Source organism: Thalassophryne amazonica, chromosome 12 (genome assembly GCF_902500255.1).
Source record: "Thalassophryne amazonica chromosome 12, fThaAma1.1, whole genome shotgun sequence".
Lineage (NCBI taxonomy): Eukaryota > Metazoa > Chordata > Actinopteri > Batrachoidiformes > Batrachoididae > Thalassophryne > Thalassophryne amazonica.
This window is the reverse complement of record NC_047114.1, coordinates 52,595,889-52,609,856: the sequence shown is the minus strand read 5'-3', so window position 1 is coordinate 52,609,856 and position 13,968 is coordinate 52,595,889. Positions and strand designations below refer to the sequence as shown.

At 39.8% G+C, this 13,968-nt stretch overlaps 1 protein-coding gene across 1 annotated transcript in view; it reads left to right on the top strand.

Moving 5' to 3' along the window:
• Positions 1-11,927, top strand: part of xrn1 (5'-3' exoribonuclease 1) — a 96,037-nt gene extending 84,110 nt beyond the window's left edge. Inside the window, exons 35-40 of the mRNA XM_034183018.1 lie at positions 1,712-1,847; positions 4,288-4,460; positions 4,902-5,015; positions 5,111-5,216; positions 5,440-5,621; positions 10,746-11,927. Coding sequence (XP_034038909.1) covers positions 1,712-1,847; positions 4,288-4,460; positions 4,902-5,015; positions 5,111-5,216; positions 5,440-5,621; positions 10,746-11,087 — 1,053 coding nt within the window. The 3' untranslated portion in view covers positions 11,088-11,927. The remainder of the gene's footprint in view (positions 1-1,711; positions 1,848-4,287; positions 4,461-4,901; positions 5,016-5,110; positions 5,217-5,439; positions 5,622-10,745) is intronic.
• Positions 11,928-13,968: the final 2,041 nt, after the last annotated feature.

Genomic DNA, 13,968 nt, shown 5'->3' with positions numbered 1-13,968 from the left:
AGAAGTCCCAGAAAACAAAGAGACCAGATAGACAGGAGACGGAGACAAGAAGAAGAGTGTCTCTCCCTTATTTAGCAGGAGTAGGGGAAAAACTACAGAGGATCTTCAGACAGCACAAAATCCCAGTTTACTTTAACTCGGTTAACACCTTGAGACAGAAATTAGTTCACCCTAAGGACAGGATCCCTAGTTACAAACAGAGCAATGTAGTGTATTATATCAGATGTCAGGAAAACTGTAATGAACACTACATAGGTGAGACTAAGCAACCTTTAAACAAGGGGCTATACCAGCACTGCAGAGAGGTCGCCAGTGGACCTCAGTCTGCAGTTCATCTCCACCTGAAAGACACTAACCACATGTTTGAGGACAAGGAAGTTAAAATCTTAGCCAGAGAGAAGAAATGGTTTGAGAGAGGTGTCAAGGAAGGAAGGCAAGGAAGGTTTGTAAAACGGCTGAAACCCAGCCTTAACCGGGGGGCAGGTCTCAGACACGCGTTGTCCCCTGTTTACAATGGGGTACTCAGGTCAAAGCAGTTTCAGTCTTTTGTTCATGATAATGAGTCATTCACATCATCAGGAGAGTCGTCAAGGGAGCCATCAGGGGAGGCTTCCATCCCATCATTAGGAGAGTGCTAACTAGAGCACAATAGGTGTTAATTAGAGCTATTATTTAGTCACTAGCCTATAGCAGTCGGCCTCTCGGTAGGAGGGGTCTGGTTAGGTTAAAAACTCCAGCTTTTGTTGGCTTCTGGTTTATTCTTCTCTACAAGAGTCAAGACAGAAGTCAGACTACCAGAGCAAGAATTTTAGCTGAGGAAGCTTCTGTGATTTGAAGCGAAACGTCCTTATGTCAAGCAACCCAGTCCAGTCGAAGATTCAAGCTTCTCTGCTATGGCTCCCACAGTTGATTTATTCACACCAACCTGCTTGACTATTGTAGATTCACTCTTCCCAGCCTGGTGCACATCTACAATTTTCTTCCTGGTGTCCTTCGACAGCTCTTTGGTCTTGGCCATGGTTGAGTTTGGAGTCTGACTGTTTGAGGCTGTGGATAGGTGTCTTTTATACAGATAACGAGTTCCAGCAGGTGCCATTAATACAGGTAACAGGTGGAGGACAGAAGAGCTTCTTAAAGAAGAAGTTACGGGTCTGTGAGAGCCAGAAATCTTGCTTATTATTGACCAAATACTTATTTTCCACCATAATTTACAAATAAATTCTTTAAAAATCCTACAGTGTGATTTTCTGGATTTTTTTTTCTCATTTTGTCTCTTATAATTGAAGTGTACCTATGTTGAAAATTACAGACCTCTCTCATCTTTCTAAGTAAGAGAACTTGTACAATCAGGGACTGACTAAATACTTTTTTACTCCACTGTATGTCACAGTTCAGTGGTTGAGAAAACATGTCATATTTAAACCGCTGTTTCAAGCTCCAAATATATGTTTTTAGTAATTCCATGCCGTCTATTTTTCTCAGGATATTGTTTACAGATATATTGTTATATTGTTTACAGATGTAACAGAATTTTTACCTCCATTTGGATACATTTGCACAATTTGAACTTGGACAATCAGGGGCTGACTAAATACATTTTGGCCCCACTGTACATTCCTTTCAGTCCAGTCATTATATCACCAGTCACCCAGACAAATCAAGATAAGCTAACTGTAATTTTGTGTGTGGGTGTTTTTGTTTGTTTGTTTAGAAGGGAACCTTGGCACTTAAAGAGATTTTGAAGATTGAAAGTGCTGGAACCGGAAGTACCACTTCTCAGCAGACAGCTACCTCCACCCCCTCCAGCAACCAGCAGCAGAACAGAAGACGATCAGCCAAGAAACTCGGTACATAACTGATTATGACATCACACAGTCGGGTCCATATGTAATTGAACAGTAACACAATTATTATATGCTATTTTTATGTAACGGCCAACAGGCAATATGTGATCCTTAAAGCCCCCCTTCCCCCGGTTTAGCATGCATGTCAACCAGTCATTCATGCATTCTGCATGGTTTCCCATGTCAGATTCATGAAGATTGGTGGAATTTTCATTTAATGTTGTGATTGCGACAACACAGCTTTGTGGAGGGACTGATAATGATACAAGGATTTGCTTGATTCTGACGTGAATAGAGTGTTCATGTACCTTTTGTTATACCCCGGTATGAAATTGGGGGGGGCCCAAGAGCCAGTTGACCATTAATATTTAGCATAAGGGTGTACTTGGGTAATCCCCCAACACTAGTCGATTAAGGTGACCTTTGGGTCAATTTCAAGGTCACAGCGACATAATCAAGTTATTGTCATTGCCACCCTTTTTAGCGTGATATCTCAAGAACCAGTTGACCAATTTCATTCATATTTAGGGTAAGGGTGTACTTGGGTGATCCTCCAACACGGTGTATTACTGATTTGTGGGGACATGTCATCTCCTGAATCCTGTTCTTGTTGTTGTCAGGGGCGTAGGCAGAAATCACAAAATGGGTGGGCCCAGAAAAAATCAGACGGGCCCAACCTTTGGGGTTGTAGGTAAGGTGTAGGTATTATAATACACCGTTTGAAAAAGTGTGCCATGTTTGGACATCGCAAGCAACGTTATCACTTAGCCTACAGCACTGGCAAAGTGAGCACACAGACGCGACACGTCAGACACAAGTACTCTTCATGGATAATGCAAGCTGCAGTGCAGCGCCCCACACACACACACATTCAGTGCAAGTCTGGTAGCCTACTTGGCTCGGCCTAAACCCAAAACGTCAGTAGGTATTTAAAAAGGCATTGTTTCAAAAATGAATTCCAAGTTTAATGATGAACACATCTCAGCCAACTGCACAGACGCTGTGTGCACAGTTATACAGACGCAAAGTGTCAGACACAAGCACCCCATGGACAGTGCAAGCAGCAACGCAGCAATGTTTAGTCATGTAAAGTCCTTTAAAAAAAAAAAATTCAAAATATATCCGCAACATGAAAACAGGTTGGCTCGGCAGCCAAATTAAAACCCATCAGAACGGACACCAACATGATTCGTGGCAGTTGCAATATAATAATAACAATTAGGCCTATTTAGAAGAAAAAGTAATTAATGGTCTCACACTTACATTTGATGAATCCTTTTAATGCTACAGCAGGAGACGATGGGGTTTTTGTTGAACTCTCTTATCACGTCATCACAGTCCAACGATTCACTCAGTTTTCTTTCAAGGGAGAGTGCATTCAGTCTGTGAGTCAACATGGATGTTCTGGTAGATGTTTTTATCCCATTAACAGTAGAAAACAGCCGTTCGACGGTGCATGTTGTTATTGGCATTGTGATGGAGGCCCGCAGAAGACTATTTATTTGAGGAAAAATGTGGTCCCTCGTTTATCGTGGGAGTTCAAAAATAACCCGCGATAAACAAAATCCGCGAAGTAGTCAGCGCTATTTTTTACAATTATTACAGATGTTTTAAGGCTGTAAAACCCCTCACTACACACTTTTCTCAAACAGGCATTAACATTTTCTCACTTTTCTCTCCTGTGTCAACACTCTCTTTTTTCTTCTGTGCGAGAAGATTATAAACAGACACACACAGAACACAATGCGCGTGCTCTCCCTTCGCTCACTGCCTCTGGAGGTACGGATGCGGGACCCGCAAAGAATCCAAGTCCTCTCTCGGTGGCCACGGAGCTCTGCGTCTGCGCTCAACATCCGGATCAAAACAGCGAGCGTATCTCTGGACCTGTTGCCAGATTTGGCGCAATTCCGTACAGCAGACGGGGAGGTGGCCTGCAGCTGCATTTACTGAGCCTGCAGAAAGCGCATCGGAGGCAGTGAGAGCAATCGTGGTGATGCCGACCGGTGCTGCGAACGGCCCGCCTGATAAGGACGCAGAACACAATGCGCCGTTTAAAAAAAGAATGCATGCAAAATTGTACTAAAAAAATCAGCGAAACTGCGAGGCCGCGAAATGTGAACTGCGTTATCGCGAGGGACCACTGTACTCTGAAAATGAATTAATAAAAATCACAGATGAAGAACCAGATTTTTTTGACAAAATTTATTAATTGTCGCTCAGTGCTAATCCAATACCATATCATAGGAATACAATGAGGCAACGACAGGTGACTGTCGAATGTCGACTCAGCCTTCTCATTGGATGGGGTGGGCCTGGCTGACAAGTGGGCGGGCCCAGGCCCATCCAGGCCCACCCTTGGCTACGCGTAAGGTTGTTGTTGTCGTCGTCGTTTGTTTTGTTTCAAATCATTTTTATGCTTTTCCCCTTTGTTCTGTCACTCTAGCTGCAAAGATGGACGCCCCACAGACTGAAAAGGTCCACTCATCTTTACCTGTGTCGGCTGCCTCCACCAGTCTCTCTAACACCATGTTGTGCAATAAGGTGTCGGAGCTGGCATGTCTATGTGTGAGGCTTGGCATGACACCTCCAGAGTTCAGTTTTCTACGCAACGGCCAGGTTATTTAGATTTTGTTTTTACAAACACATCTGCACATGTATGTGGTAGCACTTTGTGATTTGTGTGTCTGTCTATATATATATATATATATATATATATATATATATATATATATATATATATATATATATAATTTTTTGGTAACTCTGTATGTTGTATATTAATTGTTGGAGAAACTCAGATTTGGCATTTTCATGAAAGGTGTTGTTTCTTATTTGATGTATTTACCCATCCTACAAAAATGCCATGACAGAAGACATGTTCCTCTATTTTATTCTTGTACTTTTCTAACAGTTTAATTTCCTACTTTAAGTGCTTTCACTCTAGTTTCTTTTCTGTAACTAATTAAATTTTATCTGTTATTCTGTGGTGTAAATTCTCCAGTTGCTAAAATTCAGTTTAATTCAGGGATGGTGCTCCAATGTTGTCTGTGTGCACAGGGTCTGGTGGTGTGTCAGGTGAAGCTGTGCAATGGTTTGATGGTCCATGGTCCACAGTGTCAGTCAGAGCATGATGCCAAGGAGAAAGCTGCCTTCTTTGCCCTCCAGAGACTGGTACAAATGTGTTTGTCATGGCATCCTTGCTACATGTTGCCATGTGCTAAACACTTAAATAACTCGACCTTCTGTGTCCTCCTGTTTGTGTGTAGAGCTCAGTGGGTTCAGGCTTCCCCCTCCCGTCTCCTCTGTACCCCACAGTTGGTCAGATGCAACCGCCACCTTCAGGCGGCATGATGCCAGTCTTCCCTCAATCAGGTCAGCGCACCTGTTGCTGGGGCTGTAGTTCAGTCGAACATATTTTTTCTTTAAGACTACAGTAAAAGTGTAATTATCATTGTGAACTTATCCAAAAACTATACTTTGTGCACAGTGCCAGTGATGATGATGTTTGCTGTAGTTTGTGTGTGTTGTCACACAAAGTAATAAACAATCAGAATGTTTTTGTGCAGCTTCCTGATCAGTAGACTTTTGTCCCCAGGTGGTGTGCTGTTCCGCCCCCAGGGCTACAGCCCCTCCACTCTGTGGGGAATGACGCTTCCACAGCACCACCACCAGAACCCACCGTTCTACGGACCACCACCTAACTCCTCTGGTGTTGCCTGGCAACAGGCCGTACCATTGCAGAACCCTGGCTCGCACCACCAGTTTGTCCCACTACAGGTGAGAAGACACACGAGAGTCACAGTGGATGTGGAAGAGTTTTGATGGTTTGGTATCAACACAATCAAAAAAACCTAAAAGGAATCCAGTGTTGTATTACAACAAATAGAAACATTTGGTTAGTCTGCAGCACGGTGAAGTGATGACATCACTCTGAGTGCAAAGAGCCACTTCAAGTGCCTGTTTCAGGGAAGGTGCTCTGTCCACCATTCTGCAGTACAAATAACATCCAATATGTTGTCCATTGCACCTTTATTAGATAGATAGAACTTTATGAAAATTCAGTAGGTATATCTTATATATTACAGTAGTGTTCAGAATAATAGTAGTGCTATGTGACTAAAAAGATTAATCCAGGTTTTGAGTATATTTCTTATTGTTACATGGGAAACAAGGTACCAGTAGATTCAGTAGATTCTCACAAATCCAACAAGACCAAGCATTCATGATATGCACACTCTTAAGGCTATGAAATTGGGCTATTAGTTAAAAAAAAAAGTAGAAAAGGTGGTGTTCACAATAATGTTCAAACTGCTTTTTTAGCAATCCTGTGAATCAATAAACTAGAATTTAGTTGTATAACCACAGTTTTTCATGATTTCTTCACATCTGCGAGGCATTCATTTTGTTGGTTTGGAACCAAGATTTTGCTCGTTTGCTAGTGTGCTTGGGGTCAATGTCTTGTTGAAACACCCATTTCAAGGGCATGTCCTCTTCAGCATAAGGCAACATGACCTCTTCAAGTATTTTGACATATCCAAACTGATCCATGATACCTGGTATGCGATATATAGGCCCAACACCATAGTAGGAGAAACATGCCCATATCATGATGCTTGCACCACCATGCTTCACTGTGAACTGTGGCTTGAATTCAGAGTTTGGGGGTCGTCTCACAAACTGTCTGTGGCCCTTGGACCCAAAAAGAACAATTTTAATCTCATCAGTCCACAAAATATCCCTCCATTTCTCTTTAGGCCAGTTGATGTGTTCTTTGGCAAATTGTAACCTCTTCTGCACGTATTTTATTTAACAGAGGGACTTTGTGGGGGATTCTTGCAAATAAATTAGCTTCACACAGGCGTCTTCTGTCACAGCATTTACAGGTAACTCCAGACTGTCTTTGATCATCCTGGAGCTGATCAATGTGTGAGCCTTTGCCATTCTGGTTATTACCTCCGCCAAGGAGGTTGTGTTTTTCGTCGAGTTTGTTTGTCTGTCTGTCTGTCTGTTTGTTTGTCAGCAGGATAACTCAAAATGTTTTGAACAGATTTTGATGAAATATTGTGGAGTGGTTGGAAATGACAAGAGGAACAAGTGATTAAATTTTAGTGGTGATCCGGATCACGATCCGGATCCAGGAATTTTTTAAAGGATTCTTCACCATTGCGGGATAGGGGGAATTTTGACATTCTAGTTTCTAACTCCACAAAAACAAGGCAGAAACGCTTGAAAAAAATTAGGGTGTAACATAGACAAATGTTCTATCAAACAACAAAGTTTGGTGATGATCGGATCCGGATTCCGGATCTGGTGATCCAGAATATGCAAAAATATAGGGAAAAATAGAAAATGTGTCAGTGTGAGGTGACAAATGAAGCTAGAGATGCACAACTAACACCATATTGTAGCTGAATTTGTACTGATTCAGTAAAGTGTCATCAGATTTGATGTTGCTTCAAATGTTATGGAGCTAGATCCAGAAGAAAACCGCCATTACCGAAAAATCGTTTTTATACAATAACTTTTGAACTAATAAAGACATAAAAGTGATTCCAAGTTCTAGTGGTATGTTTTCATGGTCAAGGATGTCAAATATAAAGGAAAGAAAAGTGTATGTATCATAGTTTTGGTTGTAACACTGAATTGTTGAATAGATCGCTGTGCCAAGGAAGGAATCTCTTTAGGGTCAGTGACCCTATGGCCTTGTGTAGCACATGCAACACTTAAAAAATAGTTCTATTTCAGAATTTACTGTTATTTATTTAGAGAAGTGTTTCATAAATGTTAAAAAATTCATATATTTGCAGTTTAGTTGAATAATAACTTGAATTTTGTCTCTTATTTGTTTTTGTCTATGATCTAGATGACAGTAGCTTCTGGGAAAGGTGCAAGTTGCAATAAACTGTCATGCCAGGCGCTAAGGATACATGCTATCCAGTCACAGCAGATGAAACTTTTTTAGTAGCAAACATCATTGTTAGACTTTTTTAGGTTCAGTTATTCCACGGCGTGTAGATGTTATGGCGTCAGTGACCCCATGGCCTTGGCGGAGGTTTGCACTCTCCGAGTGCTTCTAGTTCTTCTATGATGATTCTTGATGGTTGTTTTGCGTTTTCTTCCACGCATCTCTGTTTTTTTTTTTGTTTTTTTTTTTCTTTCCCATTTTAAAGCATTGGAGATCATTGTAGATAAACAGACTATAATTTTTTGCACCTGCGTATAAGTTTTCCCCTCTCCAATCAACTTTTTAATCAAACTACACTGATCTTCTGAACAATGTCTTGAACGTGCCATTTTCCTCAGGCTTTCAAAGAGACAGGTTCAACAGGTGTTGGCTTCATCCTTAAATAGGGGACACCTGATTTACACCTGTTTGTTCCACAAAATTGATGAACTCACTGACTGAATGCCACACTACTATTAGTATGAACACCCCCTTTTCTACTTTTTTTTACTAATAGCCCAATTTCATAGCCTTAAGAGTGTGCATATCATGAATGCTTGGTCTTGTTGGATTTGTGAGAATCTACTGAATCTACTGGTACCTTGTTTTCCATGTAACAATAAGAAATATACTCAGAACCTGGATTAATCTTTTTAGTCACATAGCACTACTATTATTCTGAACACTACTGTATATTCCAATTCTAAGGTGGAACTATGCTAGTATACTAAGGTATATCTAAATATCAGAAAAGGAAGAGTAGAAAAGAGTAGAGTAGAGCCACTTTGGTGCCTGGTCTTAAGAACCAGGGATGGTAGGTTGAAAAGCTTTTTTTATCCCATCGGAACTCTCCCTACCCACCCAAGTGGCTCAAGAAAAAAGGATATATATAATAATAAATAATAAGACATAAGAAAGTTAAGACATCATCTATAACTAATATTAAAATAATAAGGGTAATAAACAACATATACAATAAATATGGTACTATACTGTATAATATACAAGAGTAGGTTATAAAACCTAAATATTAATACAGGAGGAGATTGTAGTATAGGTATTTTAGCATGTAGACTAGTAGTAAAATTAAATTATAGTTAGTAGGCTAAGCTATAAATCTGGTATTTTATTATAGAAACAGAAGCTATATTGTAATGTGTATTGGTATCTATCTAAAGTAATTGCTAGCATGCTATAGGAAAATAAAAAGCATAATCTATATGCAATCAAAAGGAAACCTAAGAACTTAGGTACTATATGTTGATATCTTTTAAAGAACACATAAACTGATGAATCATTAAAAATCTACACCATGTAAAATAAAATAGTAAATAACGAAAATAAGGTAGTTATAGTTAGAAGAGCTAAATTATCCATTAATAAACCAACCGTACCTAGCAAGCTAACAAGATAAACAAAAATGGTAATATAAAGTATAATAGCATAGTTAAACCTACAATAACGGTATTAACAAATACATATAATACTAAATGTGGACAAAAGTGTGAATTAACGTGGGTTATCAAACAGAAAAGAACCAACTATATTGTAAGCTACAAAAACGGTGCCACAGCCAGCTAGACAAGCTGACGTTAGCTGTTAGGTATAATTAATTGTACCCCACTCCTCCAATTATTCCATAAATATAATAATATTAAAAAAGGGGGAGAACAAGAAAAAGTAAAGCGTGTAGAAATGTATATGGAGACATCAATCAATCAATCAATCAATCAATTTTTTTATATAGCGCCAAATCACAACAAACAGTTGCCCCAAGGCGCTTTATATTGTAAGGCAAGGCCATACAATAATTATGTAAAACCCCAACGGTCAAAACGACCCCCTGTGAGCAAGCACTTGGCTACAGTGGGAAGGAAAAACTCCCTTTTAACAGGAAGAAACCTCCAGCAGAACCAGGCTCAGGGAGGGGCAATCTTCTGCTGGGACTGGTTGGGGCTGAGGGAGAGAACCAGGAAAAAGACATGCTGTGGAGGGGAGCAGAGATCGATCACTAATGATTAAATGCAGAGTGGTGCATACAGAGCAAAAAGAGAAAGAAACAGTGCATCATGGGAACCCCCCAGCAGTCTACGTCTATAGCAGCATAACTAAGGGATGGTTCAGGGTCACCTGATCCAGCCCTAACTATAAGCTTTAGCAAAAAGGAAAGTTTTAAGCCTAATCTTAAAAGTAGAGAGGGTGTCTGTCTCCCTGATCTGAATTGGGAGCTGGTTCCACAGGAGAGGAGCCTGAAAGCTGAAGGCTCTGCCTCCCATTCTACTCTTACAAACCCTAGGAACTACAAGTAAGCCTGCAGTCTGAGAGTGAAGTGCTCTATTGGGGGTGATATGGTACTATGAGGTCCCTAAGATAAGATGGGACCTGATTATTCAAAACCTTATAAGTAAGAAGAAGAATTTTAAATTCTATTCTAGAATTAACAGGAAGCCAATGAAGAGAGGCCAGTATGGGTGAGATATGCTCTCTTCTTCTAGTCCCTGTCAGTACTCTAGCTGCAGCATTTTGAATTAACTGAAGGCTTTTTAGGGAACTTTTAGGACAACCTGATAATAATGAATTACAATAGTCCAGCCTAGAGGAAATAAATGCATGAATTAGTTTTTCAGCAGACATGATATAAGTACCTTATTGAAAGGATATAAAGGTGGAATATTGCTTATTTTTGGTATTTATGTTAAGCAACAGCACCGCTGTGGTGTGCACGTGCTACTGAGTTCCATGGTTAACCCCCCCCCCCAGGGAAACACTGTGTTTCAAAGTGAGTTCCACATCCAGAAGAAAGTTGTCATTTATACTTCAGAAAATATCGTAGGATGTCAGACTGTATTATTTTGTGAATTGATTTTCTAGTTGTTATTTTTAATTTTGTCAAATTTGTTTAATTTGTTACACCTAAGGACTGTTCAGATACACAAAATACCAATTTATCATTACAGGTGACAAAGAAGCGTGCATCAGCCAACAAGAAGTACCAAGAAACCCGAGAGTTTTACAGCGCCGCTCAAACAGTATCCAGGAACCAATCTCAGAAAGATCAGAATCAGCCCTGCAGCCAGTCACAAGCTCAGAGCAGTACAACTGAGCAGTTCCACCCACTCACCACCAACAGCGACCCGTCTCTGTCAAGCCCTCTTTTCGCAGATGTTTCCACAGCGACAGCCCATCAGATACCACCTCGACAAAATGCCCCAGCAACAGGCCACACCCCTGGCTCCACCTCCAAGAGGAAGCACAGGAAGCTGGCTGTCAACTTTGAGGCGGCTAAAGTGTCTGAATGAGACGTATGCTTGAGAAGCATAATCTGTTTTTACGCTGCTGTTTAGAAGTTCGATCTATGACCCACCCACACCCACCCACCTTGTCTTAGCGCTCCAGTAAACCTGATTGTTGCTCATCAAATTTCCAAAGTGTCGAGAGCGAGCTTAGACTTCTCTCTCCTTCAGGGGTTGTTACCTTCTGCAGCAACAATACCAGGGTGCATTCTGGGAATTGGCTGTCACTTCATGGTAATTTTTTCCATCCCTTTGCTTTTTGTTAAATCTGGTGCAAGTTTTTCTGTACTTGCATTGTGTTTTTCACACTTACCTGCTTGAGCAGCAAACGCTTTCTGTAGTGAAACGTATTCAGAAACCATTATCTGCCTTTAGTTTTGAGTAAAAACGACCTTTTAAGGGTGGGTTATTTGTTTTTTGTTTTTTTTGTTTGTTTTTTTTTACTTGGTTGGTGTGCTGTGTAATTTTTAATGAAGTGACACTGCTGACAGATTGAAATGACTTCATACTACATGTGTTTTATAGAACATGTAAGAGAACTGGCACCAACGTGAAAAGATCTTGAGAGATGTGAAACTGTGAGAAACATGTCATACCATTACAAGAACAAAGTTTTAATTTTATGGAAAATGTTGTCATGAGAATGAAGACGTATTTTGTGAGAATCTAGCTGTTGTATTTTTAAAAGGTTGGAAGTGTGTGATTCTTAAAATAACATGGAGGATCTGAATAAAATACACTATGTTAGGAAATCAAATACTTTAAATATTTAATATTGCTTTAAAGATTATACTACCTTTCTCTGAAAATTTCAAACGTAATGTGACTTAAATTTTGCCCCCCCCCCCCCCCCCCCCCCCCCCCCCAAAAAAAAAAAACTTAGAGCTTTCTTCTCCATATGGATTCTTGCAAGATTTTTTTTGGTTTTTAACCTCGTGCCTGAAGTGCAAAAATCAGGTCATTGGTGTGTGACATTTTTCCCCGGTGCCTGTGGATACATTGTGTCTTTGGGCTGAGAACAGATTGCATTAAGATGCAGGACGTCTAAAACAGGCCAGAAACGTCTTGCATTAAGTCTTTGTTCTCAAGGACACAACACAAGTTGTGATGGACTGATGAGGAGGAGAGCAAGCTTCTGTCATGGTTCTGTTTGAAAGTTAGCAGTTTGGTGGTGATGTGAAGAATTAAATTGTGTGAATTCAAATTAACTTTGATCAAAGGAAAAAGTTGATCCATTATTTTTCATGTTTTTTTTTTTTTTTAACTGCAGATTATACTTTTTTTTTTTTAAGTGATTTTTAAAAAAATATTTAATGTTTCAATGTTGGGGGACATGGGAAAGTTTGATAACCAGCACAGAGCCAGAGTGCAGTCGTGACTTATAACGAAAACTGTTGATTTTTTTTTTTTTTTTTTTGGCATGTTAATTCTTGGTGGCAAAGGGATTGATGTTTGATAATCTGATTGAGTTCACTTTACATGGGTGCAACAATGTTTTTTTTTTTTTTTTTTTCTTTTCTGTGAGCTGCTTGTAAGTTTTGTCCTTTGGCAGTTAAACAAGACACTTCAAACCTTTAGAGTTTGATAATATATATATATGTGTGTGTGTGTTTGAGGTCTTTGCGCTATCACAGTGTGTACATATTTTTTAAGACATTATGGAGGTTTAAAGAACTTTGAAATGTCGAATTTTAATTTTTATATAACAATTTGCGGCATTTTTTTTTTTTAGATAGACACCAGAGATGAAAAGTTTATTCTTGCATCTGTATAAAGGGCAGAAAGACTTTTGCAAAAGAATCCAGTGTTCCAAATAGCAACTTTTTCAAGTGTCTCTGTGAAGTTTGTTCCCTCAAATCCTGAGCATGCCTGTTAATTCTATTTTAATTTTCAGTTTCAATTTCTTTTATTTTATATAGTGCAAAAACTGCCTCAAGGCGCTTAGTATGAGGAAGGTCCAACCTTACCAACCCATAGAGCAAGCATGCATGCAGCAGTGGTAAGGAAAAGCTCCCTCAGATAATATGGAAGAAGAAACCTCAAGGAGACCAGACTCAGAGGGGTGACCCACTGCTTGGGCTATTCTAACAGTTACAAGGGTTGTACAAAGGCTTAGGAAGCTGAAGAAACGGAAAACTGGAAATCCACTCAAAAAAAAAGTGCAATTACTGAGATGACCACACAAGCATTCAAGCCACAGGCAAGGGGTCATCAAGAGTTATTTTTAAGAGCTGCACTCCCCCCCAAATATCCTCTTTGTTTTATGACTGCCCTTTTCAGCTTTTAAGCCGAATGTTAACTTGAGAAGAGATTTAGAACCTTGTACAATAAAGGAATGTTTAAACTTTGGCAGCAGTTGAAGCCCACCTGTGGTGCATCAGGAAGAGATACAGTATGGACCACTCAAACTGTAGTTAGGAATGTGCTGTACGTCCATTTAATAAAGTCGGTCCTTTGCTATGACAACCCCAATTCCATTGAAGTGGGATGTTGTGTGAAATGTAAATAAAACAATATAATGATTTACAAATCCTCTTCAACCTATATTCAATTGAATGCACCACAAAGACAAGATAATGTTCAAACTGATACTTTGTTGTTGTTTTTATGCAAATATTTGCTCATTTTGAAATGCATGCATGCAACACATTTCAAAAAAAGCTGGGACAGGGGCAACAAAACACTGGGAAAGTTGGTGAATGCTCAAAGATCACCTGTTTGGAACATTCCACAGGTGAACAGGTTAATTGGAAACAGGTGAGTGTCATGATTGGGTATAAAAGGAGCATCCCCAAAAGGCTCAGCTGTTCACAAGCAAAGATGGGATGAGGATCACCACTTTGTGAACAACTGTGTGAAGAAGTAGTCCAACATTTTAAGAACAATG